At 48.7% G+C, this 25,603-nt stretch overlaps 1 protein-coding gene across 1 annotated transcript in view; it reads right to left on the bottom strand.

The window, feature by feature from the left end:
* CDHR3 (cadherin related family member 3) overlaps nt 1-25,603 on the bottom strand; it is a gene marked incomplete at both ends in the record, with an annotated part of 71,942 nt that overhangs the window by 27,440 nt on the left and 18,899 nt on the right. Inside the window, 6 exons of the mRNA XM_079710972.1 lie at nt 1,866-2,055; nt 4,013-4,161; nt 9,514-9,618; nt 10,395-10,489; nt 20,167-20,264; nt 23,660-23,825. Of these exons, the coding sequence (XP_079567098.1) occupies nt 1,866-2,055; nt 4,013-4,161; nt 9,514-9,618; nt 10,395-10,489; nt 20,167-20,264; nt 23,660-23,825 (803 nt within the window). The remainder of the gene's footprint in view (nt 1-1,865; nt 2,056-4,012; nt 4,162-9,513; nt 9,619-10,394; nt 10,490-20,166; nt 20,265-23,659; nt 23,826-25,603) is intronic.

The following is a 25,603-nucleotide window of genomic DNA, read 5'->3' as shown; positions in this document are numbered from 1 at the left end:
ATTCTGAATTCTTTCTCTGGAAGGTTGCCTATCTCCATTTCATTTAGTTGTTTTTCTGGAGTTTTATCTTGTTCCTTCATCTGGTACATAGCCCTCTGCCTTTTCATCTTGTCTATCTTTCTGTGAATGTGGTTTTTGTTCCACAGGCTGCAGGATTGTAGTTCTTCTTGCTTCTGCCGTCTGCCCTCTGGTGGATGAGGCTTTCTAAGAGGCTTGTGCAAGTTTCCTGATGGGAGGGACTGGTGGTGGGTAAAGCTGACTGTTGCTCTGGTGGGCAGAGCGCAGTAAAACTTTAATCCACTTGACTGCTGATGGGTGGGCCTGGGTTCCCTCCCTGTTGGTTGTTTGGCCTGAGGCAACCCAACACTGGAGATTACCTGGGCTCTTTTGTGGGGCTAATGGCGGACTCTGGGAGGGCCCATGCCAAGGAGTACTTCCCGGAACTTCTGCTGCCAGTGTCCTTGTCCCCACGGTGAGCCACAGCCACCTCCCACCTCTGCAGGAGACCCTCCAACACTAGGAGGTAGGTCTGGTTCAGTCTCCCCTGGGGTCACTGCTCCTTCCCCTGGGTCCCGATGCACACACTACTTTGTGTGTGCCCTCCAAGAGTGGAGTCTCTGTTTCCCCCAGTCCTGTCGAAGTCCTGCAATCAAATCCCACTAGACTTCAAACTCTGATTTTCTAGGAATTCCTCCTCCTGCTGCCAGACCCCCAGGTTGGGAAGCCTGGTGTGGGGCTCAGAACCTTCACTCCAGTGTGTGGGCTTCTGTGGTATAAGTGTTCTCCAGTCTGTGAGTCACCCACCCAGCAGTTATGGGATTTGATTTTACTGTGATTGCATCCCTCCTACCTTCTCATTGTGGCTTTTCCTTTGTCTTTGGATGTGGGGTATATTTTTTGGTGAGTTCCAGTGTCTTCCTGTCAGTGATTGTCCAGCAGCTAGTTGTGATTCTGGTGTTCTCGCAAGAGGGAGTGAGAACACGTCCTTCTACTCTGCCATCTTGGTTCCTCCTCCAAGGGACTTTATTTTTAAATAACGGTGAGTAGATTGTGAGACAAAGAACAGGTCAAAATATCCAAAAGAACTTGTATCTGCCTTTTCCCCCCTCTCCATTGCCTTTTGTTCACAGGCAGTTAAGTTGTGTAAAGTGAATTAGATGCTTTGTTTTAAGTAAATACTTGGTTTCATTTATTCATATTACTGGTGGCGCACTTCTCTGGGAGCTCCTAGTTACCAATCCTAAGTCTCAAGTATCTACTATAACTGCTAACCAACAGCACCATCTTGCCATGGGTGGCAATAAATAAAGAAAAGGTACAGTCCAGAGAGCGCCTGACAAGTCCTATGGACTTGTCACCAACGGAGATGAACATGTTGTAGAAGAGAGCAAAATAAAAATATTTTGGGGCTTCCCTGGTGACGCAGTGGTTGAGAGTCCGCCTGCTGATGCAGGGGACACGGGTTCGTGCCCCGGTCCGGGAAGATCCCACATGCCGTGGAGCGGCTGGGCCCGTGAGCCATGGCCGCTGAGCCTGCACGTCTGGAGCCTGTGCTCCGCAATAGGAGAGGCCACAACAGTGACAGGCCCACATACCGCAAAATATATATATATATATATTTTTTTTTTTTTAACAGAGTAAGAAAGTGGAGAAGGGAGATTACAAAGAGGAAAGAAAATGGAAGAGAGGGAAGAAAAAAGGATGTGGAAGGAAAATCTCTCACCTAAAGGGACAGTTCAAATCTACTTATCTTATTGAGCTGTGTCGCAGGTGCCCACAATCCTTCAGTCCCCGCCAGACTATACCAGAAGACCTAAGCACCCCCAAAGAGGTGACGTGCCCACACGTGTCTCAGAGGCAAATACCTGAAGGTGAACTTGGTGCATGTCGAGGGGTTGTCATTAATGTCTTCCACAATGAAGGTTATCTGCTTGCGATTCTCCTGACCCCCAGAGGGTCTATCCTTCACCAGAACCTCCAGAGATATGGTGGGATTTTGTCTTAATTCACCGGCATCTCGGTCTATCCTGCGCACCACTTGGATGGTCCCAGTCACTGTGAGAAAGCAAAGGTCAGAATATGGCTCTTTGGAGAGAAATGAGGAGTCAAAGGTAGGTGGAGACTTGGAGTACATTTGAAAAGAACATTCTGTTGTGAGGACTGGCTTACAAAGAGAATATTCTTTATATAAGTACATTTAAAAAAAAAAAAACCTCATTTAAGTTCCTGTCTTGGACATTGACTGGAGTGTCTGACCTGATCCTTCTAGAATTTTGCACCTCATGCCTCAGGGTTAGGCGCCCTGGCAGCTGTCCTTGCCTGCCATTCATTGGACTGATAGACAGCTGACTCCAACCCCTGAGCTCTCTTTCTGGAGAATTTGTAACTGGGAGACACAAGTCAGGTTCCTAGTGGAGCTACAGATAAGATGCCAGAACTCTAGCTGCTGAGCAGCGCTACTTCCCATCCTTCCTGTGCCCTGACTGTTTACTCTTTCTCATGAGATATGCAGTATCCTGGTGATAGGTGTCCCTTACTTTTTTTTTCCTCTTGCTTGGTTTGGCTGGCCTTAGTTTCTGTTACTTGCAACCAAAGAGTCTTAATGAATATACTACAAAAAAACCCCACTGTATTTGTTTAAAGTTCAATTTGCAATACTCGAACGAACAGAATTCTAAACCACAGTTGTCCACCCCGCCATGATCATTGGAGTGAGGTCCTCAGTGACAGCCAGCACCGCCTTTGCCCACCTCTCCTGGGCGCAGGTAACCTTTGCCCTAAAGCCTACGGGACGAGTAACACATTGTCTTTTTGGGATTGTCCAGTGCTGGCCTCCACAAAATCATAATGTAAAGTGAAGTCCTTTTGGGTGATGTGACAGGGATTTATGAGGTGGTATAGTCTAAGTGTAGGGAAAAGTGCAGCCTTTGGAGTCGGGCAGCTTTGGTTTGTATCGCTGCTTCACAACCTACAAGCTGTGAGACCTTGGATGAGTCACTTAACCTGTCTGAGTCTCTCTCTCTAAGCCTCAGTTTCCTCATCTGTAAAATGTGGATTATGGTAGTTCGTTGGGTTGCTCTGCTGGGTACTTAAGATAGAATGCATGTGGATCACTCAGCATCCTGCCCGGTATGGACTAAAAGATGGTCATTAAGAAGGAGAAACTCTCCTTCTCTGCACCAAGATACTTAGATGGGAAAATCTCCCAGGAATCCAGCAGATGGATGTATCAATAGATTGATGCAATCCAATATGGTAACCACTAGCCACATGTGGTTCTTTAGCACTTGAAATGTGGCTAGGCCAAATTGAGATGCGATAAGTATAACACACAACGGATTTCAAAGAATTGGCACAAACAATAATAAGGTAAAAATATCTCATGAGTAACTTTAAAATCTTGATTACAAGTTAAAATGATAATATTTTGGATATATTGGGTTAAATAAAATGCCTCATTAAGATCAATTTCACCTGTTTCTACTTTTTGTGGCCACTTTAAAATTACATATGTGGCTTCCACTGTATTTCTTCTGGACAGTGCTGGTCTGGATCCTCTGTTCAGGAGACTTCAAGGTACCGTCAGGATAGTGAACTCATCCATCCTTAGATGCCCACCTGCCTCAAAGGTGGAGTGGTGACACAATTGATGATGCAGCTGTTGACACAGGGCCCTGTTCAATGTCCCCAAACCTTATGCCAGCTGCTTTTAATGCACCTATTACAGGGAATTCCCTGGTGGTCCAGTGGTTAGGACTCCACGCTTTCACTGCCGGGGCCTGGGTTCAATCCCTGGTCAGGGAACTAAGATCCCCAAAGCCACAAGGTGTGGCCAAAAAAAAAAAATACACCTGTTACCCCGATAACTTACGATAGTCTAGACGGAAAGGCATGCCCCAGACCAGAAGACAGAGAAAATATTTGTAAAACAATCCAAATGGCTGAATTAAAGGATGCACATAAGGGTGTGTGTGTGTGTGTGTGTGTGTGTGTGTGTGTGTGTGAGACTTACACTGATTAATCATGAAATAGCTGTTGACAGTAGTGATGCTGTAGAAGAGGAAGCTGGTAAAACCTTTATCATCAGGGTCCTCAGCTGTGATATTGGCCACAATTGCTCCTGGACCCAGCTCCTCGGGAATTGTGTACACGTGCGTTGGGCTGGAACAGAAATACAGCAGACACAGCTCATTTCAGGGGCACAGGAGGGTGGAGTCTGGGAGGTGGGTATTTTGGTTCGTGCTAAATATAGCGCTGAGCTGTTGGAGTTGCATCAATGTGTTGGGGAGGGAGAGCTCAGCAGCTCAAAGGAGGGGTGACTGGCTTTTGTGTTTCCACAGATCACATCCCTGTGGATGCAAAGGAGTTGCCATGCTGCGATGGCAACGATTTATACCAGCCACGGTCCCTGACTCCACGCAGGCCTGATGCCATTTCAGGTCAGCCTTGGCATTAACATCTTTTAAAATAAGGATAGTCGGCCTGTCCAGCTGTCTTCTTTTCTCCCAGTTTGTGTGCAGAATTTTCCTGAATTCTTTTAAAAATCCCTCTGGACACAATATCCAAAACTATAACTTCCTGATGCCCACACCACGGCTGCCCCCAGAAGCTGATTAAATTGTGAACCTTCTCTATCCCAGGACCTCTGCTCACTTTTTATTTCTTCGCTTTTTTTTTGTTCTGAGGAGGCAGAATTTACACACAGAATGTGTATGCCTTTCCAAGTTGCGGTAACCGTGAGGTCAGCTCTCTGAAAGGAGAAATGAGCCCCACTGGCAGAAGCTAAGGTCAGCGCGCTGCCCTCCAAGGATGACTTCTTACAAAGTAAGCCCAAACTGCTAACCTATGCACCTTCCTCAGACCTCTACTGCCTTGGAAAAGGCCCGAAACCAGACAGATATGTTTGAGGTTTTAACTGCGCAACCTGCATAAATTGAATAATTTTGAGTGCACCAAGGGAAGCTTATTGTTTAAAATAACTCTGCAGGAAGTCCTTTCGTGGAGGGAAAATCACCTCAGTGGGACAAATAGTCATCTTTAATTTACCAGTTTCCTAAATTTGGGTTTTCCCACGTGGGAGTGTCTTTAAGAGGGGAATACTCTACCTCGGATCTAAAGGATTGCGTTCATTTCATGAGCTCAGAAGGTCTCTGCGGTTCTGTTCCATCATCTGTAGGGCCAGAGGGAGGAGAAAGGGGGCGGGGACCTCCAGGGGAGTCAGAGGCAGGCCGAGAACAGATGGAACCAAGCCCTGCCCAGCCAGGCTGCTCCCGGGATCCTGGGCCGGCCCCCACTCCTGGGGCGACCTCCTGTAGGCTCGCTCCGTTGATGGGGGACAGCAATCTTGTTCAGGCCAAGAAGCCACCTCTGTGCTCTGGACCTCTCACTACCAGGGGTCCCACAGAAGCTGCCGTTTGTCCATTTACTTACCTGACACACACCGTTGTCAGGGAATCCGTGCCGCCCACCAGTGGGTCCAGGGATGGACAAAGTGGGATGCAGCCCAGGAGGCGGGGCGGCAGGAACCAAAAGCAGAGCCAGAGGAGAGAGAGGGACGGCCCTGGCTCCCCAGGCTGGACTAAGCCCTTATTCCACTGTGTGAGAGGCCCTGGTTCTCACGTGTTGGATTTTTTCCTTTGGCTGCGTCGAGGGGGTTCCGTTAATTTCCAACAAAGAGGTCACTAAGACACCCGTGCGACCTTCACAACCTCGCCTTTGCTACCCCAGGGGTGGTCCCCGCCTTTCTAACTGCCTCCCTGAGCATGCTGGGTCCTCCGGCCACTCCAGACCACCGAATCAGGAGCCAGAGTTTCACAAGATGTGTGGGGTCGGGGGTGGCATAGCACTTTAAAGTTTGAGAGGGACTAGTATGAGGAGTCACCAGGGCTTCCCTGGTGGCGCGGTGGTTGAGAGTCCGCCTGCCGATGCAGGGGACGCGGGTTCGTGCCCCGATCCGGGAAGATCCCACATGCCGCAGAGCGGCTGGGCCCGTGAGCCATGGCCGCTGAGCCTGCGCGTCCGGAGCCTGTGCTCCGCAACGGGAGAGGTCACAACAGTGAGAGGCCCGCGTACCGCAAAAACAAACAAACAAACAAAAACAGGAGTCCCCAGAGGTGACAGCCAGAGGCTCCCAGCCTCTCATAGGACAGACAGAGGACACCTTGGTAGAGAAATCCCCTTCCTCCCACCCTCCTTCTTCCCTTCTAAGACAGTGGTTCTTAGCTGCAGATGATTATGTTGTTTGTGACAACTAGAAGAGCAGGCTGCTATCAGCGTGTAGTGAGTCAAGGCCAGGGATGCTGCTAAACAGCCTACGATGCCCAGGACAGCCCCACCGCAGGAAGTATCCCACTCCAAATGTCAGGAGTGCAGCTGTTTAAGACCCTCATCTGCGGGCTCCTCCAGTCCACACTGGGCGCTCCGGGAAATCAGGTCCTCGTGAAGAGGACTGATCAGGCTGTTGGTGAAGACACAACTCCCCGGGTACAACATCTTGTCCTTGGCTGACTTGATATTGAGCCTGGCAGAAGATAAAATCTGTGGTTTATTTGGTTTGGGGATCCAAGACCCAAGTGTGTATAAAATATCATTTAACTTAGAAGTGTTACCCTCAAACCACAGTAGAAATCTGTTCAAATGCAGTGAAGCCAGGACCCCTGCAGCCCCCCCCCGACAGGGGAAACCTCTGATATCACTAATTCCCACACCCCTCTCCCCGTGACACTGGCTCATCAGAGCCTGGACCCAGGGCCACACTCAGGGGAAAGGGTGTGAATCCGGGATGACCTGGGATGGCTTCTGTAAGTCCATAAAGTGTGTCTACACTGCCTGGCGCCAGGTTGAAAAGGACTGTGAATGAATGCAAAAGAAATGGGCAGAAGGGGAGAAAGACCCACCTGCCTGACTCTAAAACAAAGTTCTTTGCAAGAACAGTGAGCACTGTGTGCGAGGTAGAGAGTGAATGTAAGTCGGGGACTCTTAAAATAAACTGCCCGACTTCCATAATGGCAGCATCCTGGAGTGCACATCACGAGAACATGAAACGTTCAGCACTTGTCACCACCCGGGAGAAACATGGTGAGGCATTTTCAACAGCAGAAATAGTACTTGCTTTGGTTGTATTTCATTTCAGGACCTTAACAAATAGTAAAGATAGAAGAGTTGTTTCCACATTTTTTTTTTTTTTTTTTTTTTTTGCGATACACGGGCCTCTCACTGCTGTGGCCTCTCCCGTTGCGGAGCACAGGCTCCAGACGCACAGGCTCAGCAGCCATGGCTCACGGGCCCAGCTGCTCCGTGGCATGTGGGATCTTCCCGGATCGGGGCACGAACCCGCGTCTCCTGCATCGGCAGGCGGACTCTCAACCGCTGCGCCACCAGGGAAGCCCTGTTTCCACATTTTGCATATCTAACTTCAAACTCAGTCTACTTGAGTCCATTTGAGGATTTAATTTTGTTTATACTGAATTAAATAACTTATGGTTAGTCCTAGCACTGATTTGGGAGAAAAGAAGGATGATGGTTCAAGGGAACCAGGAAACCCTCAAAGTTAGTACCTAGTTTGAAACTGAGCAAACTCGTTGAAAGTGAGGATGGTTGAGGGACTAGGTTGGCTCTAATTGAGCAGCCCGGGCAAAGTAGGGCGGCCATCCTGCCCCACATCCTGCCTCACATCCTTCTAGATCACAGGCTCTCTCAGACCCATCCTTACCAACATCCAGGGAACACTGTTTGAAATAAAATCAACTGTTTTTTTAAAAAATGGTTAGGGCTTCCCTGGTGGCACAGTGGTTGGGGGTCCGCCTGCCGATGCAGGGGACACGGGTTCGTGCCCCGGTCCAGGAAGATCCCACATGTCGCGGAGCGGCTGGGCCCGTAAGCCATGGCCGCTGAGCCTGTGCGTCTGGAGCCTGTGCTCCGCAACGGGAGAGGCCACAAGAGTGAGAGGCCCGCGTGTCGAAAAAAAAAAAAAGGTTAGACAGTCACAGAGGTCATGCTTCCTGTCTGGGATGGAGCCTAACAGGTTCATCTCTCAAACCAAAAATGAGAACCAGAGTTCCAGAGCAATCTCTGGGAGACCCCAACAAACAGCCAAGGTCATGTTCTCTTTCTGCTGAGGCCAATTGCTTTATTTTGGAAGACACAGTCCAAACCAGATGGCCTACACGTTCTGCCCCTTGGGCGAACTGATTATTTTCCCCTTTGCAGGCCCATTAGTCTGCTTTCCCACCTCACAGACTGGGGGTGTGGAGAGGGCATCGCAGAATGTGTCAGCTCTAGCCCCACCGCCATCACCTTCCTCTGGGGAATCACTGATGAATCCTCATTGCTGTGTTGGCCAATACTTGAGTCTGAATCCAGGCTGAGATGTCACAACTATTTATAAACTGCCTATACTGTATTCCTGGAGGAGCCCGTCAGCAGAAATGCACTGCACCGTCCTGCTGAGCTTAACCCGGCAACGAGCATTTTGTGGGAGTGCCTCTGCAGCTGTTCCCTCCGTGTTGACACTCAGCAACTGGGCTGTAGACTGTGATAACGTCCAGAAATTTCACAACTGTGGTGTGTTTTGCCAAAAGGCACTTGGTTAGCCTGTGAGTGGAGGTGCTTTAATACCTCCATCTCAGAATACTTTTGCAAGCATTCTACATAGGTCTGGGGCCCAGTGGCTTTTGGTTGGTGTAGTCTCCCGAGCTGAATGTATTCCATGAATACAGTGAACCCAGGCAGGGGAGTTTGCCAGTTTCCTTGTGGCTGGTTCCTGAGCCTGGCTCAGCAACTGGGGGGTACGGTGGGGGGCGGAGTCTTGTAACCAGTAACCAGGCTGTTTGCAGGGTCACATGCCAGCTCAGAATCCCATCTCCCCCTCCTAAATCCTTGTCTGTGACAGGCTCTGGTCTTGCCTTTGTGCCTGGGCTGGTGCCGGGCACATTCCCACAGGCTGCCTCTACCAGATTCACTTACCTTCCTCCCATCTGTTGGATGGGGGAGCTGCCAGACAAGGCAGATCTCCTTTCTGAATCCACCACAACAAGAGGAAACTTAGAGCACCCAGCAGTGGGCAGGCCCTTTAGGCACCATCGAGACAGCCCTTTCCTCAGTCGGAGAGGATGACCTCCTGACAGTGGGCTTTATGGAGCCTGGACTGATGACGTGCTCTAGGATTCTGCCATTATTAGGGGTGAGCCTCCTATCCTACAAGTACCTGCCTTCTGCCTTCTGCACGTGCCCAGTGGCAAGCCTTGCACCAGGGGCGTGGTGTCTGGCCTCCACCCTTCCCCACCGTACCCAGAATCCCATGGTGCACACATCTGTGGGGTGTGGAGACAGGGGGAACAGAGGTGGAAGATGTTAAGTCTGGAGGCCCAGGTAAAGGAGCCTCTTACCTCTCCTCCAGGCCAGAGCAAAGGGCAGCCCTCTGCCTTGCATGAAATGTGTCTGAGGCGGCTCAGCCACTTAAGAGACATGGTGCCCCCGGCCCACGGAGACCCCCGCCCAAGCCCTCAGGCCTACCTGGTAAAGCGAGGGATCTCATCATTGATATTCACGATGTTCACCTGCAGCTCCATGGAGGCTCTGAGCCCTTGGCTGTCTCTCACTTCCACGATGAGAAGGTACCTGTCAGGAAACAGCCCAAGTCAGGGAGTCAGGCTTTGCTGACACGACCGCAAATGGGGTGGGGGGAGGGAGGGAGGAACGCGTCGGTCCCCTTTCTGGCCACCTCCCTCCGTCTCCCCCTGCAGAGTCAGATCTGCTAGGTCCACGCTTCTTTCCTCATCTCGAAAACCCCACCCCTCCATTTCTCATCCTATAGTTATTACTGACGGCTGCCATCTCCCGCCCGCCACGTTGCACACCCTGTCTCCACCCTCCCTCCCGTTATCTCGGCAAAGTGCCTCATCCACCCACGTAAGGAAACTGAGGCTGCCATGCATTAGATAACTAGCCCTGCTTCTCACACCTGCTGCAGATCCCAGAGCCAAACCTGCATGGACCCCAAGGCCTGTGTGTTTTCACCCTCGAACCCTGGCTTCTCCTTACCTCTTCCCCCAGAGGCCTGCTCGCCTCCACCATTCTGCTCTGATGTCGGCGAACAGCTCTGACAGCTGCCTCTCCAGAGCCAGAAGGGCATCTGAGGCAGTCCTCCGGATGCTTCAGGGGGCCCCTCCCACACCTTTGTTCTTGTGATCCAGAGATGAAGATTTTGGGTGGGAAGGAGGCCTTCGGATAATGGCCTTCCTCCTGATCCCTCTTTGGAGCTCACTACCCTCTGAACCTAGCAGCAAGGCAACAGACCACTCAGGGCCTCCCCAGCTGCCCTCAGGCTGCGCTAGGCCTGTTCCTTGGACACTCAGATAAAAGGTACTTCAAGCAAAGTCACTGGCAAAGGCTACCTGCTGTGTCCTGCTTCAAAGTCAAATTCTGTTGTGGAGAAGAGGGTCCCATTAGCAGACATTCTGAAACTCTTTGAAGGGGAAATCAGGAAATACTAAAAAACAAGGAAAAAAATATCACTAAGCACACCTATGTAGCTTTCCCCAAGAGATGAGTTTGTTTGCTTCCCATTTTATATTCTTGGCCCACGCAATACTTTTTTTTTTTTTTTAAAGGGAACGCTATTTATTTATTTATTTATTTTGGCTGTGTTGGGTCTTCGTTTCTGTGCGAGGGCTTTCTCTAGTTGCGGCGAGTGGGGGCCACTCTTCATCGCGGTGCGCGGGCCTCTCACTGTCGCGGCCTCTCTTGTCGTGGAGCGCAAGCTCCAGACACGCAGGCTCAGTAGTTGTGGCACCTGGGCTTAGTTGCTCCGCGGCATGTGGGATCCCCCCAGACCAGGGCTCGAACCCATGTCCCCTGCATTTGCAGGCAGATTCTCAACCACTGCGCCACCAGGGAAGCCCTCGCGCAACATTTTTGATGTATCAGGATGAGGCCCAAATGGGCAGTTCTCAGGCTTAATGGTTCTTGATTCAAGAAGGCTCTGGATCAGTTGGTCTGAGCCTCTGACCCTGATCGGCTACACCCTGAGAAGCTGGTCACTGGATCCTGCTTCAATTACAGAAAATACACATCAACAGCTCCCTGCTTCTGAGTCCAGCATACTTATCCCCATCACCGTATTCTCACTTCTGCTTCCCAGGACGACTTCTGGCTTTGATTTGGTGTCTTGGCTTTAACCAACACTGTTTCAACACAGCTCCCATGCATTAGGAAATAGGACAGTACTAAAGCAAATACGATCCGGTCTCTTTCCTTAAAAGAACTCAGGATACGGTGCGGTGTGAAAATGTTCACAAGCATCATTCATTACAATGATGGCAGGGAAAAGGAAAGAGACAAGTGTTAGAGAGAATGAACCTTAGCAGGTACTAGAGTCCAAGTTGGAAGCTGGTTTGGGATGTAGACGTGTTTTTTTTTTTTTTTTTTCTGCGGTACGCGGGCCTCTCACTGCTGTGGCCTCTCCCGCTGCAGAGCACAGGCTCCGGAAGCGCAGGCTCAGCGGCCATGGCTCACGGGCCCAGCCGCTCCGCGGCATGTGGGATCTTCCCGGACCGGGGCACGAACCCGTGTCCCCTGCGTCGGCAGGCGGACTCTCAACCACTGCGCCACCAGGGAAGCCCCTAGACGCGTTTTTTAACACCCCATCTCAGGGCTATGGCCACTGGTCAAGCCTTTGCACATCCTGGGGAGTTGAGGGTCTGTCCTCCTTGGTTCCCAGTGCTCAGCCCAGCTCTCTTGAGGACCCTTTGCCCAGCACCAGTTGCTCTGATAAGAACACAGGCTTCTTTGTACATCCCACTGAGGGCCAGCCCATAGGAGGCCCACCCCTGTCTGTCCACGGGCGCTCATCAGAATTGCTTCCTTGCTCCCATCGTGGAGTCAAGAAGCAGGGGAAGGCCCTGGATCAGAAGAGCTGAGTCCAAGCTCCGGTTCTCACCTCAGGACCTGGGACAAGTCCCTTCCTTGCCTGTAACTTAGGGCTGAGACCACCAACTGCTCCTCCGCATTATGGTAAGGATTAAATCGGAAGGCACACTGGAAAACGTGAAGGGCTGCGTGGTAACACGTGAGGCTTACGTATTTATAGCCATCTGTTCCAAAGGACTTTAAGGGCAGAAGGTTTCATTATTTCCCACTAGGGTGAGGGATGATCTCTGGATCAGATCATAAGTGGAGGTTGTGCAACCAGAGCCACAGCCCCTGAAGTCTAGGATCAAAGGAAGCGTCAGCCGAGCTTTCCAACCTAGTGATTTGCTGTGTTGTGATCGCAGCTGAGCTCCCCATAGAGAAGAGAGAACGCACAGAAAATAGATGAAAGCTCTCCTTTGGGGCCAATGTAAGATTTTTAAATGATTTTTTAAAGTGTTTACTTTCTGTTTATTATTTGATAACATTTTTCTAATTGTAATGAGCATATTTTTAATGAGAAAACTGGGACCGAAAAGTCTAAAAAAGAAAATATTAATCACCTGTAAAATCTCATCATTTTCCTGAAGTCTTCTGTTCTTTTCTATGCAAACATACACCCTCCAAAAAATTGAGATGATGTTCTAACCACAATTATAATATTTTGTTCTTTTTATTTATAGCTTGAGCATTGGCCCATATTCTTGTCTCATTTTATACACTGGTTGGTTAATGACGATATGGCCTTCTACTGTAAGGGCTTATTTTACTAAGTCTTTCTTGCTGGTTACTTAGGTGCTTCCAACCCATTTTTAAGAGGAAATATTTGGGCAATGCCAAGAAGTGCCCTTCTCCCAGCTACCCCGCCCTCCAAATTATATAAGCACCTTGACAGCACTCAAAGGTGTGGTGTTTAAATCCCAAGACCCCCACCAACTCTCCAGCTCACTGCCTGGGCCTGCAGCTGGCAGCACATGGAGCTGTCCTGGCTCTGTGAGCAGAGCCTTTCCTGCAGAGAATCCTCGCATATCCACATATCAGAGGCCCAAGCTGGATGTGCTGGAATGGCAGAGTTCAGAGACCCCGGCAAGGCATTTACTATATGCACCTCAATCGGGATGCCTTTCCACATGTGTTTTGAAATGCTCTAGGAGATAGGTCCCCGGATCTGGTTGTTTCCCAAACAGTGCAAGGTCTTAAGATATGGAGATGACAGACAGCCCTGCTCTGCCAGAATGATGGTCAACCGAAGGAACATACAAAGAAGATGTGGGACAGGTGCTCCACGAGGGATAAATATAGGATATGATGGCAACAGAGAAGGAGGCCTCTTAGACCCATCCGGAACATGAGTCACACATTGGGGCAGTTGAGTCGTGAAGTGGCTCTGGATCCAGGCTGGAGCCAGACTGCTGAATCTGAATCCTGGTTCTAGCACTTTATGAGAGCTTGTGCAACAAAGAGGAATAATAATAAGGCATGCCCCATGGGGAGATCACGTAAAGTTCTAGAACAGTGCCTAGCAGAGGTAAGCTGTCCATGTATGTTAACTACGACTGTCCAGTTAGAATGTGAGATCCATGAGGGAAGGGGCTTCATTTTATTCACTGCTCTGTCCCTATGCCTAACACATACTAGGTGCTCAATAAATATTTGTTAAATGTTCAATATTGGGGCTTTCTTCTCACGTATTTCCCATCTGAGACCCCCATTCCCACCTTAAAGGATCTTAAAACAAAAAGGCAAGAACAACAAAAACCTTGCCAACCTTTATAAAAAGTCCGTTTCAATTTGGTAATGCTGGACTTGGGTATGAAATCATCCTCCAGTCTCAGCAAGCAAGAAAAAAGCAACAGCAGCAGACAGAAAGGGTGGAGAGCTGTAGGATTAGAACACGGGGAATTTCTTTTAAATTTTTATTAAGAGGTTGATTTCCTGGAATCCCGATTTTTTTTTTTTTTTCTTTTAGAGCCAGGCTAATTTCCTTTATCCCCGAACGTATGAGCTTCTGTTAATGGGAATAGCAGTTTGGTACTTAGAAAGGAGATAATATCCATAGACTAAAAATATTATGTCATGTGGCCATTTGCCAGCGACTCAGCAAAGCTTTCTGTAAAACCTGGCATTCTCTCCCCTTTTTAAAGGCTTGTTTAATCAAAGCTGCTCCCTTGATATTCGTTCTTGGAAAACAGAAATTAAATAGGATGAAAAGCAACGGCAGCCCCTCTCTGCTCCAATACTGGCTAAGAAAAGTCCTGAGTAATCAGATCAATTCTGTGAACAAATGCTTGTCAGACAAGCTCTCGAGCGGCCCCGCAGGGAATATTCCTTTACCGTCACCCCAGGTTTCTCTCTTCGCAGCCCCTTGGCGGCAATGTTTTGCTCACGGACACAGAGCTTCCTGCCTCATCCATCCTTTATTGTGCCACCGGTGCGGAGAGAAAAAAAAAGGCTGCGAGGGAGCTGGCCCAGTTTCCTGAAATGTCAGGCTCCCTGGGGAGGGCGCGCCACCTCCGGGCCGGCACCCCCCCGCCCCCCCGCCCCCGCTACAGCTGGAGTCACGGGCGAATCATGATCCAACCTGTGCTGATTTGCAGCCCTCGGTTGCTTTCGGGCCTGCAGTGGAATCAAGCGGCAAGAATTCAGCCTCCCAGCTCGTAGGAAGAGAGCAGTCAATTTCCAGGGGCCAAGTTTCCAGGGGGAAGCAGGACCCATATTCCTCCCAAGTCCGGGGAGTGCCAATGACCCTATCAGCCACTGAGAACATGCCCCCAGGCCCACCCAGAGGACCCAGACAGGCAGCATCTCTCTACTGGGCCAGGGCAAGTGATAAAGATGACGCCACGGTCCTATTATTTTTCAGTGTAAGCTGAATGTTTTATAAAAGCCTCAATTCCTCTCTTTTCCCCCTATTCCGCCCCAAAGCAGCTCAGAGGTGGGAGGTGGGGGACGGGAGTGGGAGGGAAGGGTGCCTAGGAGGAAAAAAACAGCTACCATAAAAACAACCTACTGCAAGCCCTTAACTCAGCTGGGCTCTCCTTGTGTGTGTTATTATCATGAGGGTGAGCTAGGTGGGTTATAGACAAATATTTGTTTTTAAGAAGAGCCGCATGTATAAATGCAACATGCTATAGATATGTAAAGGATGCAATCCTTTACTGAGGAAGCTGCAGATCTTCCTGTATTCTGTCAGTCTTTTTCCGTCATCAGCCTGGGTCCTGTTCTTTGATTCAGGCGTCACTAATCTTAAGAACAATGATGCCCTTCTATTTGAGGGAGTATCTCTCCCGACGTATGAACCGTCATCCGTGGTGGTGTCTTTGGAGTGGGAATTTTCCAATAGCACTGCTTGTTCCCTTCTCAGGAATTCTCACGAGAACCTGGAGTATAAAGCATTTTGCAAAGACTTCCAGCAGAGACTCCCGAGTTAGGCAGATGCCTGGGGGTCAGTGAATAGTAGGGGTGTGTGTGGGTGTGTGTGGGTGTGTGTGTGTGGGGGGTGTGTGTGTGGGTGTGTGTGGGTGTGTGTGGGTGTGTGTGTGTGTGTGTAAGGGCATGAGCAGAATCCCTTGATTTTCACTGGCATTACCCGGCCCAGGCGAGGGCCTCAGATTCTTCCCTCGCCAGGAAATAGGGGGCTGCTCAGGGGACCTGAAAACTTCCATCCAGTGGGACTGACAGTCATCTGATGATCCCTTTACTCTCAGGAAGATTGAAAGGTGATGCCACTTCGCAGAGCCATGAGCAAGATGGAGGTGGAGAGAGAATTGCTTCCCCTGCTGCCCTCCTGGTAGCCCAGCTGGTAGCAAGGTTATTGCTCTTTTAATTTCGTCCTTTGTCTGCCCTGGTGAAGACAAAGCACATTTCACTTTATGCAAAAGTCCTCCCCTAATGGAAAGGCCACGAGAAAGCCCCTTAATGGAAGAATTGCTGCACTAGATCACTTTGCCTCCAGCTGCGAAACTGATTAACGTCCTTCGAGTCTCCAAGGAAGCTTTGCTGCAGTCACGGTGGCCATTTCCAAGCCTGAGGGGCGGGGAGTGTGGGAGTTGGGTGGGAGGGAGTGGGCCTCAGAGAGCCTCCTTGAGGAGGTGGAGAAAGGGCAGGCAGAAATGCCAGTAAATCTAATTATTCACATAGGGACCGTCCTGCGCGTCTCTGTGTCCTGATGCTTTGCCTCTGAGCCTTCTCCATCTGCACCCATCACAGCACAGAAGGTGCACCAGCAGGGGAGCGAATGCTGGGCCCCAGCCACACCGTCCAGCACAGAGGCCACCAGCCACGGGCACCTGTGACCACAGAGCATCTGCACTGTGGCTGGTCCAAAAGGAGATGAGCTTTAAGTGTAAAATACACGAGTCCGAAGAGATACTGTGAAAAAAAGGATGTATAATATCTCACGAGTCATTTTTATGTTGATTATATGTTGAAATGATAAAAGTTTGGATATATGGAGTTCAACTGTATTAACATGAATTTCACCTGTTTCGTTTTACCTTCTTGATGGGGCCACTAGAACATTTAAAGGCACAGCACTCATTTCTGGCTCACAGTCCAGCTCTATTGGGCAGTGTGGGTCCAAACAATGTACAACCCCATGCTTTAAAACTTTCTTTAAAAGGGAGGGAGCAAATACCAGTGGTTTCTGTATTAGCCCCACTTTTACACCATCTGTGACAGACACAGTTTCACTTTATTAAGCTGGATGAGGGTGGAGGATTTGGTGTAAGAGTTGCAGGTTCCGGAGGTGTCCTAGAGCTAATGTTTAATTTATCCTTCCTCCTCTGGTCCCTGCCATCAGCAAGGTAACTCCTGGAACCCACCAGGTAAGATGACAGGCACAAACCAAGCCCAGGTGGCTTCCTGTACATGCTTTGGTATTTTATTAAAGTCTGTGCTTGTTTACTCAGGTCAGTGGTTCTCCAAGGGCAGAATGCATCAGAACCACCTGGGAAGTTTGTGGTCCAATTCAGCGTTCCGAGGCAGAGTCTAGGAATCTGCGTTTTTGAAGCATCCTAGGTATGTTCTCATGCAGGGGCTTGAACACCCAGTGAGAAGCACTCATAAACCAGTGTTCCCAGCCTTTCCGACCAGAACAATCACCCAAGGTATCTGGCAAATCTGTAGATTCCTGGCCCCATCTCAAACCCACAGAATCCAAAACGCCAAGGGAGAGACCTGGGGAGTGTGGGAAACAGTGTCTTAAAGCAGTAAAATAAGTCAGAGAAAGACACGTAATGGATGATATCACTTAGTGTGGAATCTAAAAAATACAACAAACTAGTGAATATAACAAAAAAGAAGCAGACTCGCAGATATAGAGAAGAAACTAGTGGTTACCAGTGGGCAGAGGGAAGAGGGGGTGATTTAGGGGGAGGGAGTTAAGAGGTACAAACTATTAGGTATTAAATAAGCTACAAGGATATATTGTACAACACGGGGAATGTAGCTGATATTTTATAATAACTCTAAATAGACTATAACCTTTAAAAATGGTGATTCACTATATTGGACATCTGTAACATAATATTGTACATCCACTATACTTCGATTAAAAAAAAAAAAAAAAGCAGCGGTTCTCAACCCTGGCAGCACAAGAGATCACTGGGTGGGGTGCTTTAAAAACCTGATGCCTGGGCCACACCCCAGGTCAATCACATCAGACTCTTAGGGTGTGGGACCCAGTTCTCTGTGCTTCTGAAAGTTCCTCTGGCGGTTTCAATTTACAGCCAATGTTGAGAAGCACAGGTTTGGTCAATAGCAAATTAACCCATCTCCGTTCTCCTTGTAGGGAGCAAAATATATCATTTCGTACCACCAAGCGGGCAGAATAAAATGTCTATGTACAAAGGCCGTGGCATGTTACTTCCTGAACTGTTATTACCTTTTGCTAGTCTGAGAAAGGTTCCTTCTAGGTTATGTTCACTGCTCCTGAGGGCTGGCTGTTGACTTTCTGTGCAGCTGTCAGTTCCAGCACAGGTGTTAAAGACTTCATTAACAATTTCTGCTGCAGTGCCCCCTCCCCAAACAATCCTAAACTCACTGCAGAAGCCACAGTTGCAGCCACCCGGCTCCAGGTTCCAAGGGCCTGCAGCTGCCCTCTGATATCTTTGGATGGCATTACGTTTTCTTTTAAGGGAGCAACACCTACTGTATTTGCTCCCCACCTGGGCTGTTTCTCTTCATCTGAAAGGGTAACCACCTGATTTAGGAGGTATTTTTGAAAGGGCCATGACCTTGTTCCTTCTGCCTAATTTTTGAAATATATATTAAAACGGAGATTTAAAAATAAATATTTTTCTTCACAGCTGAGTTTCCTTCCACTCTGCCCCCACTGCATCTTGTACGAACTTTATAGTAATGATCTTATTGAATTATCGTTATTTGGTGTATGCATGAATGTCTCCCATCCAGACTGTAAACTTCTTGAGGTACAAAGATATGTCTTATTCGTCTTTGTATCCAAAGCATCTAACAGAAAGCCTGGCACATAGTGGATTCTTGGTAAATGTTGAAATGAACTAGATGTATAAGTGGGGTACTATGCTTTGGGTTGCGGACTTAATGTCCATCCAGAATCCCTTTTCCCCTGGTCACCACTAAGCAACAGTGGCCATAAGACACAGTTCTGGCCATTGAGAAGTAAGCAGAAGACCCCTGGGTAGGGCTTCCAGGAGGGTCTTGGTTTCCCCACCAGAAAAGGGACAAACTGGGTTGGCCTGCCTCCTTTATCCTGTACCCCATCCTGCTTTTTTTCTTCTTCTTGCTGCCTGGAACTTAGAGGTGAAGCCTGGAGGTACAGCAGCCATCTTGTAATCATGAGGTTAACAAAGGGAGAACAAAGCCAACATACACTGGATGAAATAGCAGAAAGATAGGAAGAGCCAAGGTTTCTGAGGGTAGCAGCTATGCCAGCCCTGGACTGCTTGCGTGCCTGCCTCTGGTCTTCTTGTTATGGAAGGAAAACAAATCTCATATCCACCACTGTGGTTAAGTTTTCTGTTACTTTCAGACAAACACATTTGTAAGTTATATAACAAGTGTGTTATTAATAAGTATGCACTTAAAGCACCTAGTATTGCTCTTAGCAGGTGGTAGGGACCCACTAAGTGTTTGCATATTAATCACTTATTCATGCAGATAGAATCTTGGATGAACGAATGGGTTGATTGGTTGTTTTTTTGACAGAAGGATTGTCTTCCAATGATAACAAACTATTCCCTAACTTAAGACATGTTCAATAATCTTAAAACAGCTTTGTTGCAAACCCTGTAGAACCATATTCTATTGGTTCTGGAGTTCATTCCCAAAGCTCCCTCCTGTTACAGAAAGTAGTCCTGTTGAAGCTGCAAATCATGCAGCAAATGCAGAGACAGCCTCCTGGCATTGCCAATTCCCCAGGTGTCATATTTCAAGAATTCTCTTCTCTGTACCGTGGGTTTGCTGGAGTTTTGTCTGCTCCAAGATTAGTCAGGTGGCATTAGCTTTGTTTTTTTCCTCTCCAGCCTGGGCTGCCCAGCTGCGTTGGGTACACAAGCTGGGAGCTGTGCACCCACCCATCGGTGGGCAGAGCTGGGAGCTGAGGCATCCTTGCCCAGGGATAAGCTAAGAGGCTTCTTGGCCTGAGGGTTAGTGGTTACAAGAGCTCCACTGGCAGCCCCCTTAAGGAAACTGATTAAAAAGGTGGGGATCAGCTGTCTCAGACTGAACCACGAGGCAATGCTCCAGGACTCAGTCTCCTGCTTTTCTCTGTGGAAATCCTCCTTTTCTTTGGAACTCCTGGGACTGTCTTCTAATTTTCTTTTAAAACTTGGCTGCAAGCAGCTTGTCTTCATCTCTTGAAAAGGAAGTGTTAATGCCTGCCTTTGAGGTATACATTTTATGCTTATTTTTAGAATAATATAGCTGGATTTTTTATCACCTTAGAATTTTAAAAATATTGAACAATTTTGATACACCAGGCACTGGACTAAGTGGCTTTATGTGTGTTATCTAATACTAACCATCCCCCTACTATGGTAGGTGCTATACTATTATTCTTCCATTTTATAGGAAGGGTCACACAGAGCCACGGATCCAATGTGGGGTGTCTGTCCCCAGAAGCGCCTCACCCATTCCAGCCTCCCCGGGGCTCTGTGCCTGGCAGTGGGCAGCAGATTCCTCCCATTGCCCCCTCCCAGCCCACCCCGCTGAAACTCCAGGCTCCTGTGTCAAAGACCACACAGAAAAGCCCCTCTGCGGTTTAGCAAGGAGACTTACACTGAGGGGTGTGTTTTGCCTTGTGTCTTCTGGATCGAAAGCCTCCACCTGGTAGATGAATCCAGGCTTTGCTCCTTCCACTATGTAGAGGTCTAGACCTATACCGGCATGCAAAGGGGAAAAAAGAAATGTTTTATTAAATAAAGCAAACGAGGAATTCCCAAACCAGGACAGCCGTATGGAGTCAAAGGGAGCCAAGCACTGGGGGAAAGAAGAAAGCAGTGATTAAGGCCATGAGTAAGACCACGGACCAGCTTGCGTGGGTGGATGCATTTATGGGAATTAAGAAAGAGCTAGGATTGACCAAGCTGGTGTCAAGTCTTTAGGTATCTCCTGGGTGCAGAGGTGACTAGGGTACCGCTGTTTGTGGAGGAGGGGAGTGATAAGGACGGAGAGGTGGAAAGTAACCCAGTGGGAACCTCCAGTGTGAGTTTCAGATCCACTTTCACCTGCAGATTCCTCCTAAACCGAGCCTAGGTCACCCCTCAAGTGCACTTAGCATCTCAGCAGAAATGAGTCCCTCAAATGAGAGGCCTTAGAGTGGAACAGAGAGAATATGGAAAAAAGGAGAGGGAGGGCTACAAAGGTTCAGGAAAGAGACCACACGTGGATTCCATCTGCTTCAGAGTTCTCGGCCGGCAGGGTGAGGAGGGAGCAGACAGGGTCACCGGCACCATCAGCCTTGCCCGAGGGGCCGCCATGCTCTGCCCTGGCGTCTCTTTCTGAGAACCTTTCTGAGAGATGACTGAGAATTTTAACATTAACTCACTCTTTTGGAGGCGCTGTGCTGAGGACTTACGTTTCCTCCTTTCATCTTCACCACAGCCCTGTAAAGTAGGTGTTGTAATTATCTCCACTTTACAAACAAGGACACAGGCTCAGAGAAGTTGTGAGGTTGTCTCAGCTGCTAAGTAATAGAACCACAATGCAAACCCAGGCCTTTTTACATCCAAGCTCCAGCTTGCATCTGCTCTGATGACTGCTCAGGCTTTCATTCAAAAAATATTGACCGAGTTCTCACTATGTACCAAACACGGATCTACCTATTGGGAGTACAGCCGTTCGCAAAACACAAAACCCTGCTGTCAGGAAGCTTGCGTTCTAGTGGGGAGATATAGATAATAAAATAAATGAATAAAATACATGAACGTTACTGAGCAACGTTATGGAGACGAGTCAGGGAAAGGCCTGTGGTGAGTTGGGTTACCGTGTTAAATAGAGTGCTTCTGGAAGGTTCACTGACATTGGAGTCAAGATTCTTAAAGAAAGGAGGAGACATAGAGGTGCAGGGGAGAGGGCAGAGGAAATGGTGGATGCAAAGATGCCGGGGTAGGGCGTGCCTGGGGTGTTCACAGATGGGTGAGGAGGCGGGGACTGCGGCAGCAGAGGAGTGAAGAGGAGATGTGTTGGAGAGGAGATGGGGTTTGGAAGGGGCTCCTCAGATCTGATAGGACCTTAGGGAGACTCTGGTTCTCCCTGTGAGGGAGATGGGAAGTTCTTGCAGGGTTTTGAGCAGAGGAGTGCCTTGACTTAACCGATGTTTAAGAGGATGCCTCTGGCTGTCGTAAGAAGAATCAACTAGAGGGGACAAGGGCGGAGCAGGTGACCGATTGCTGGGGTTGCTGGGGAGAGGCAGGATTCTGCATAAACTTGGAAGCTGACAGGACTTCCTAATGGGTTTGATGTTGGGTGTGAGAGACAGAGGAGACTCAAGGGTAACCGTGAGGTTTTGGCCCATGAAACTGGAAGGATGGAGTTGCCAGTAACTAAACTGGGAACGATGAGAGAAGCAGATTTGGGCTGGGATGGTGGGGAGGGAGACGGGAGTCAAGAGTGGTTTGGGGGCACATTAAGTCTGAGATGTCAGATTCTAACACCAGTTCCAGTGTGTGTCGGGGGGGGGTCCCACACGACCAAGCAATTCTCCAACACCAGCTGGGTGTCCCACAATGCAACTCGATTCTGACACTGTCTACCCAGAGATAGCTGCAGGGCTCCACCATACAAGACAGCCCCTCCCCCTTCAGATGCCAATCACACGTCCAGGTGGTCACCTGTGCTTCTGACCAACCGGCTCTAGATGGGAGGTTCCCACAACCCCCTCCTCGGGTTCCAATAATGTGCCAGAGGGGTCTGCTCTCTAGTGAACACAGGGAAACATTTTACCTGCTAGATGATTGGGAGATTATAAAAGGGTATAAGTCAGGATCAGCCAGATGGAAGAGATGCATAGGACACAGTATGGGAAAGGGTCAGAGAGTTCCCATGCCCTCTCCAGGCACCCACTCTCCCCAGGTTCCACGTGTTCACCAACCCGGAAGCTCTCTGAGCCCTGTTCTTTTGGGCTTTTATGGAAGCTTCATTACATAGGCACGACTGATTACATCATTGGCCATTAGTGACTGAACCCAATTTAACTCAATCTCCAGCCCCTCCCCACTCTCCACTGTCCAACCTTCTAATCATATGGTCGGTTTCTCTAGTGAGCAGCCCCCATCCTTAGGTGGGGTCCAAAAGTCACCTCATTAATGTACGAAAAGACACCTTTGTCACTCTTATCACTTAAGACATTCCAACGGTTTTAGGCTCTGTGCCAGGAGGGGACAAAGACCAAATATATGTTTCGTATCATAAATCACAATATCATGGATGTCCATTAGACATCCAAATGGAGCTGTTGGGTAGGACAGTTTTTATCTGAATCAGGAGTTCAAGGGTGAAGCTGGTGTAGCAGCTTCTTAGTTAATTTGGAACACTACCCTTACATGTGTGTACAGTGACTGCGTTTCTAGCTTGCCTTGTCCAGAGGACATTAATACGCTAGGGTGATGTTTAGCCACCTTACTTGACTTTTTACTATTAATATGATGTACTAAAGTAGATTCCTTTGAAAAACTAACAAGGTAGTATGTACTGATATAAAATGTGACATTGGTAGGTTAATAAAGATGGTTGAATCCAAAAAATAGAAAACAAACAAAAATAACAGTGGACTTGGGAGTTGTCAGTGTATGGATGGCCTTCAAAGCCATGAGCCAGGGGGAGATCACGCAGGATGTTACCCTATGCTCCGGTCCCCTATATTGTCCCTACCTTGTAGCAGACCCCGAATACACAGTCCCCTCGAGGGGTCAGCATCCACGTGGAGAATGAACCAGTCAGTCAATGGCCGGTATCCAGTGCTAAGCCTGTAAACGGGCTCAGCCCAGGTTCCTCCAGCAGGATCCACTGGAGGTCCTTGAGCCCCAGGTTCCTCCCCAGGACCAGGAGAGGCCCAAGAGAAGCCATGGATGGAAAGGGCTTTGTAAATTATTAGGTGTTACTATTGGGAGTCCTGGGCTGGGGGACGTTTCACTTATTCCCCACTCATTAAGCAGCTGCCTTTTCCAGGGAAACAGCTGCTCGTTTATTTACTTTTCTATTTCACTCTGTCACCCAGCATCCTGCCTGATGCCACCGTCTGGGCTGCATCACACACCCCAGTGTGTCTTACCGTTTGCCAAGTTGCCTTGAAACTCAGGCGGCTCATTCACATCTGTTACCTGGACCGTCAGGACCTGCAGGTCAGTGACATCCACGTCATCCTTCACACAAATCTGCAAATCAAATATGTGTGGTCCTGTTTCAAAATCTAGTTGTTCCTTCCCGGTGGTGACAACCTAAAAGCAAATGCACAATTCTCAGTAACCATGGGAAAGAAGGTCTGTTCTGTATGCACACATTTTGCACAGGGATGTAACTGGGAAGGAGGCAACCAGCATCCTGGAAACCATCTTCACTCCCTGTCAGGGGAACCGGTTGTTTTGCCTGTGTCTTTCCGACATAGACCCCGTGACACTTCACTAAAGGGATTCCTCTGTGGGCTGCCGCTCTTCATAGGAAAGACAAGTATTCAGGAGACATCCTAGTTCTATCTACTGGAGGTGGAAATCCCGAGAATTTTTAAACCTCTCACTACTTGGGGTAGGCTCCTAGGCAAGTCCTTTAGCTACCCTGAATCCAGGTTGATTTTCTTGTCTTTAAGACTAAGATGCTGCACTTCCCTGGGATTGCTGTGACGTGACGTCTTGACTCATCATTCCCCTCTAAGTTTCCCAAGGCCACATCTAAGAATCAACAAGAGAAGGATACATCTGCAGAAATAAGCAATGATATTTACTTACACCAACAGGCTCGTTGGGGTTTTGGTACATTTCCACACATTCTTCCACTGTCGGAAATGTGTCCTGTGCCAGACAAGTGTTTTGGAGTGGCGATGTGGAAGAGGCACCAAGCACCAGGGCCAGAGACATATCACCGGAATCTAGACTGTTGCCAGCAGGAACCCCTGTGGTCGATGGTGGAAGGGCCCTGCTGAGGTTAACTGGAGGCCAGTCTGTGACCTCTCACACCTATATGCACATCCCTGCCACCAGCTTAGCCTGTGGAGCTCCCAGAAGGCCCAGAGCCCTTTGAGATATCAAGGACTAAATTTCATAAATATCTTAATTTATGCTCATAGAAGAACCTTTTGGTTATTAATACAACTGGGGCCAGGCAGGGAGGCATTCAGTATCCTCTACTGAGAAAAGCACTTAGCTCCTATCCAGTTTCCACCACTGGACTTCTGTGTGACCTTGGGAAAGTTACTTGACCTTTCCCTGATTTTGTTTCCACACGACTATCGTTAGGTAAATAATTCTCGCCCTCGTTAAACAACTGAAGTATAATACAAGGTATTATAGCAAAGAGCTAGACCACGGTACTATGGAAAATCATGGGGAAAAAAGTTCATTGTGAGATGTGTTTAGTCGAGGAGGGCTTCATGGAGGAGGTGGTGGGCATTGTGTTTGACTTTGTACGATCTGGATTGATTATGAGAGAAGAGGATGGCCACAGATGTGAATGAGCACATGCAGTGGAGGGGACACGTATGGAGGAGGGTTGAGAGGGGGAAACACAGTAATCTTGTCACCACCAACGAACAGGGTCAGCCTGGGCTCCACACAAGTGGAGATGACCTGTCTCTCTGCTTGGCACGTGGGAGGTGAGAGGCAGCATAACATAGGAGTCAAGAGTATAGACTCTGGAGCCAGACTGACCGGCTTCAAAGCTCAGCCTTCCCATTACTTAACCTTTCTGTGCCTCAATTTTACCATCTGTAAAATGGGAATACTAATGGCATCTGCTTTCTGCAATTGTTGGGAGGACTCCATGAGCTAATCCATGGAATACTTTGATCCCTATCTGGTGCTGAGCGAGCACCCAGCAAATGCTGACTTTTATTACCATTAGATGTTGAAAACTGTTCAGTGAATGTGTGTCCACCAGAGCTGCCCCCGTCACAACCGTCCTCTGTGCTTCCTGATTTATACCCTAGCTCCCAGCTACCTAAGCCTGGAGTCCTCTCCTGAACTCCATGCTTGCAGATCCTTCACCCCAATGTTACCTATTGACA

The sequence above is a fragment of the Hyperoodon ampullatus genome (assembly GCF_949752795.1).
Source record: "Hyperoodon ampullatus genome assembly, chromosome: 9".
Classification (NCBI taxonomy): domain Eukaryota; kingdom Metazoa; phylum Chordata; class Mammalia; order Artiodactyla; family Ziphiidae; genus Hyperoodon; species Hyperoodon ampullatus.
Note: the sequence above shows the minus strand (reverse complement) of the source record. Positions and strands in the feature narration are given on the sequence as shown.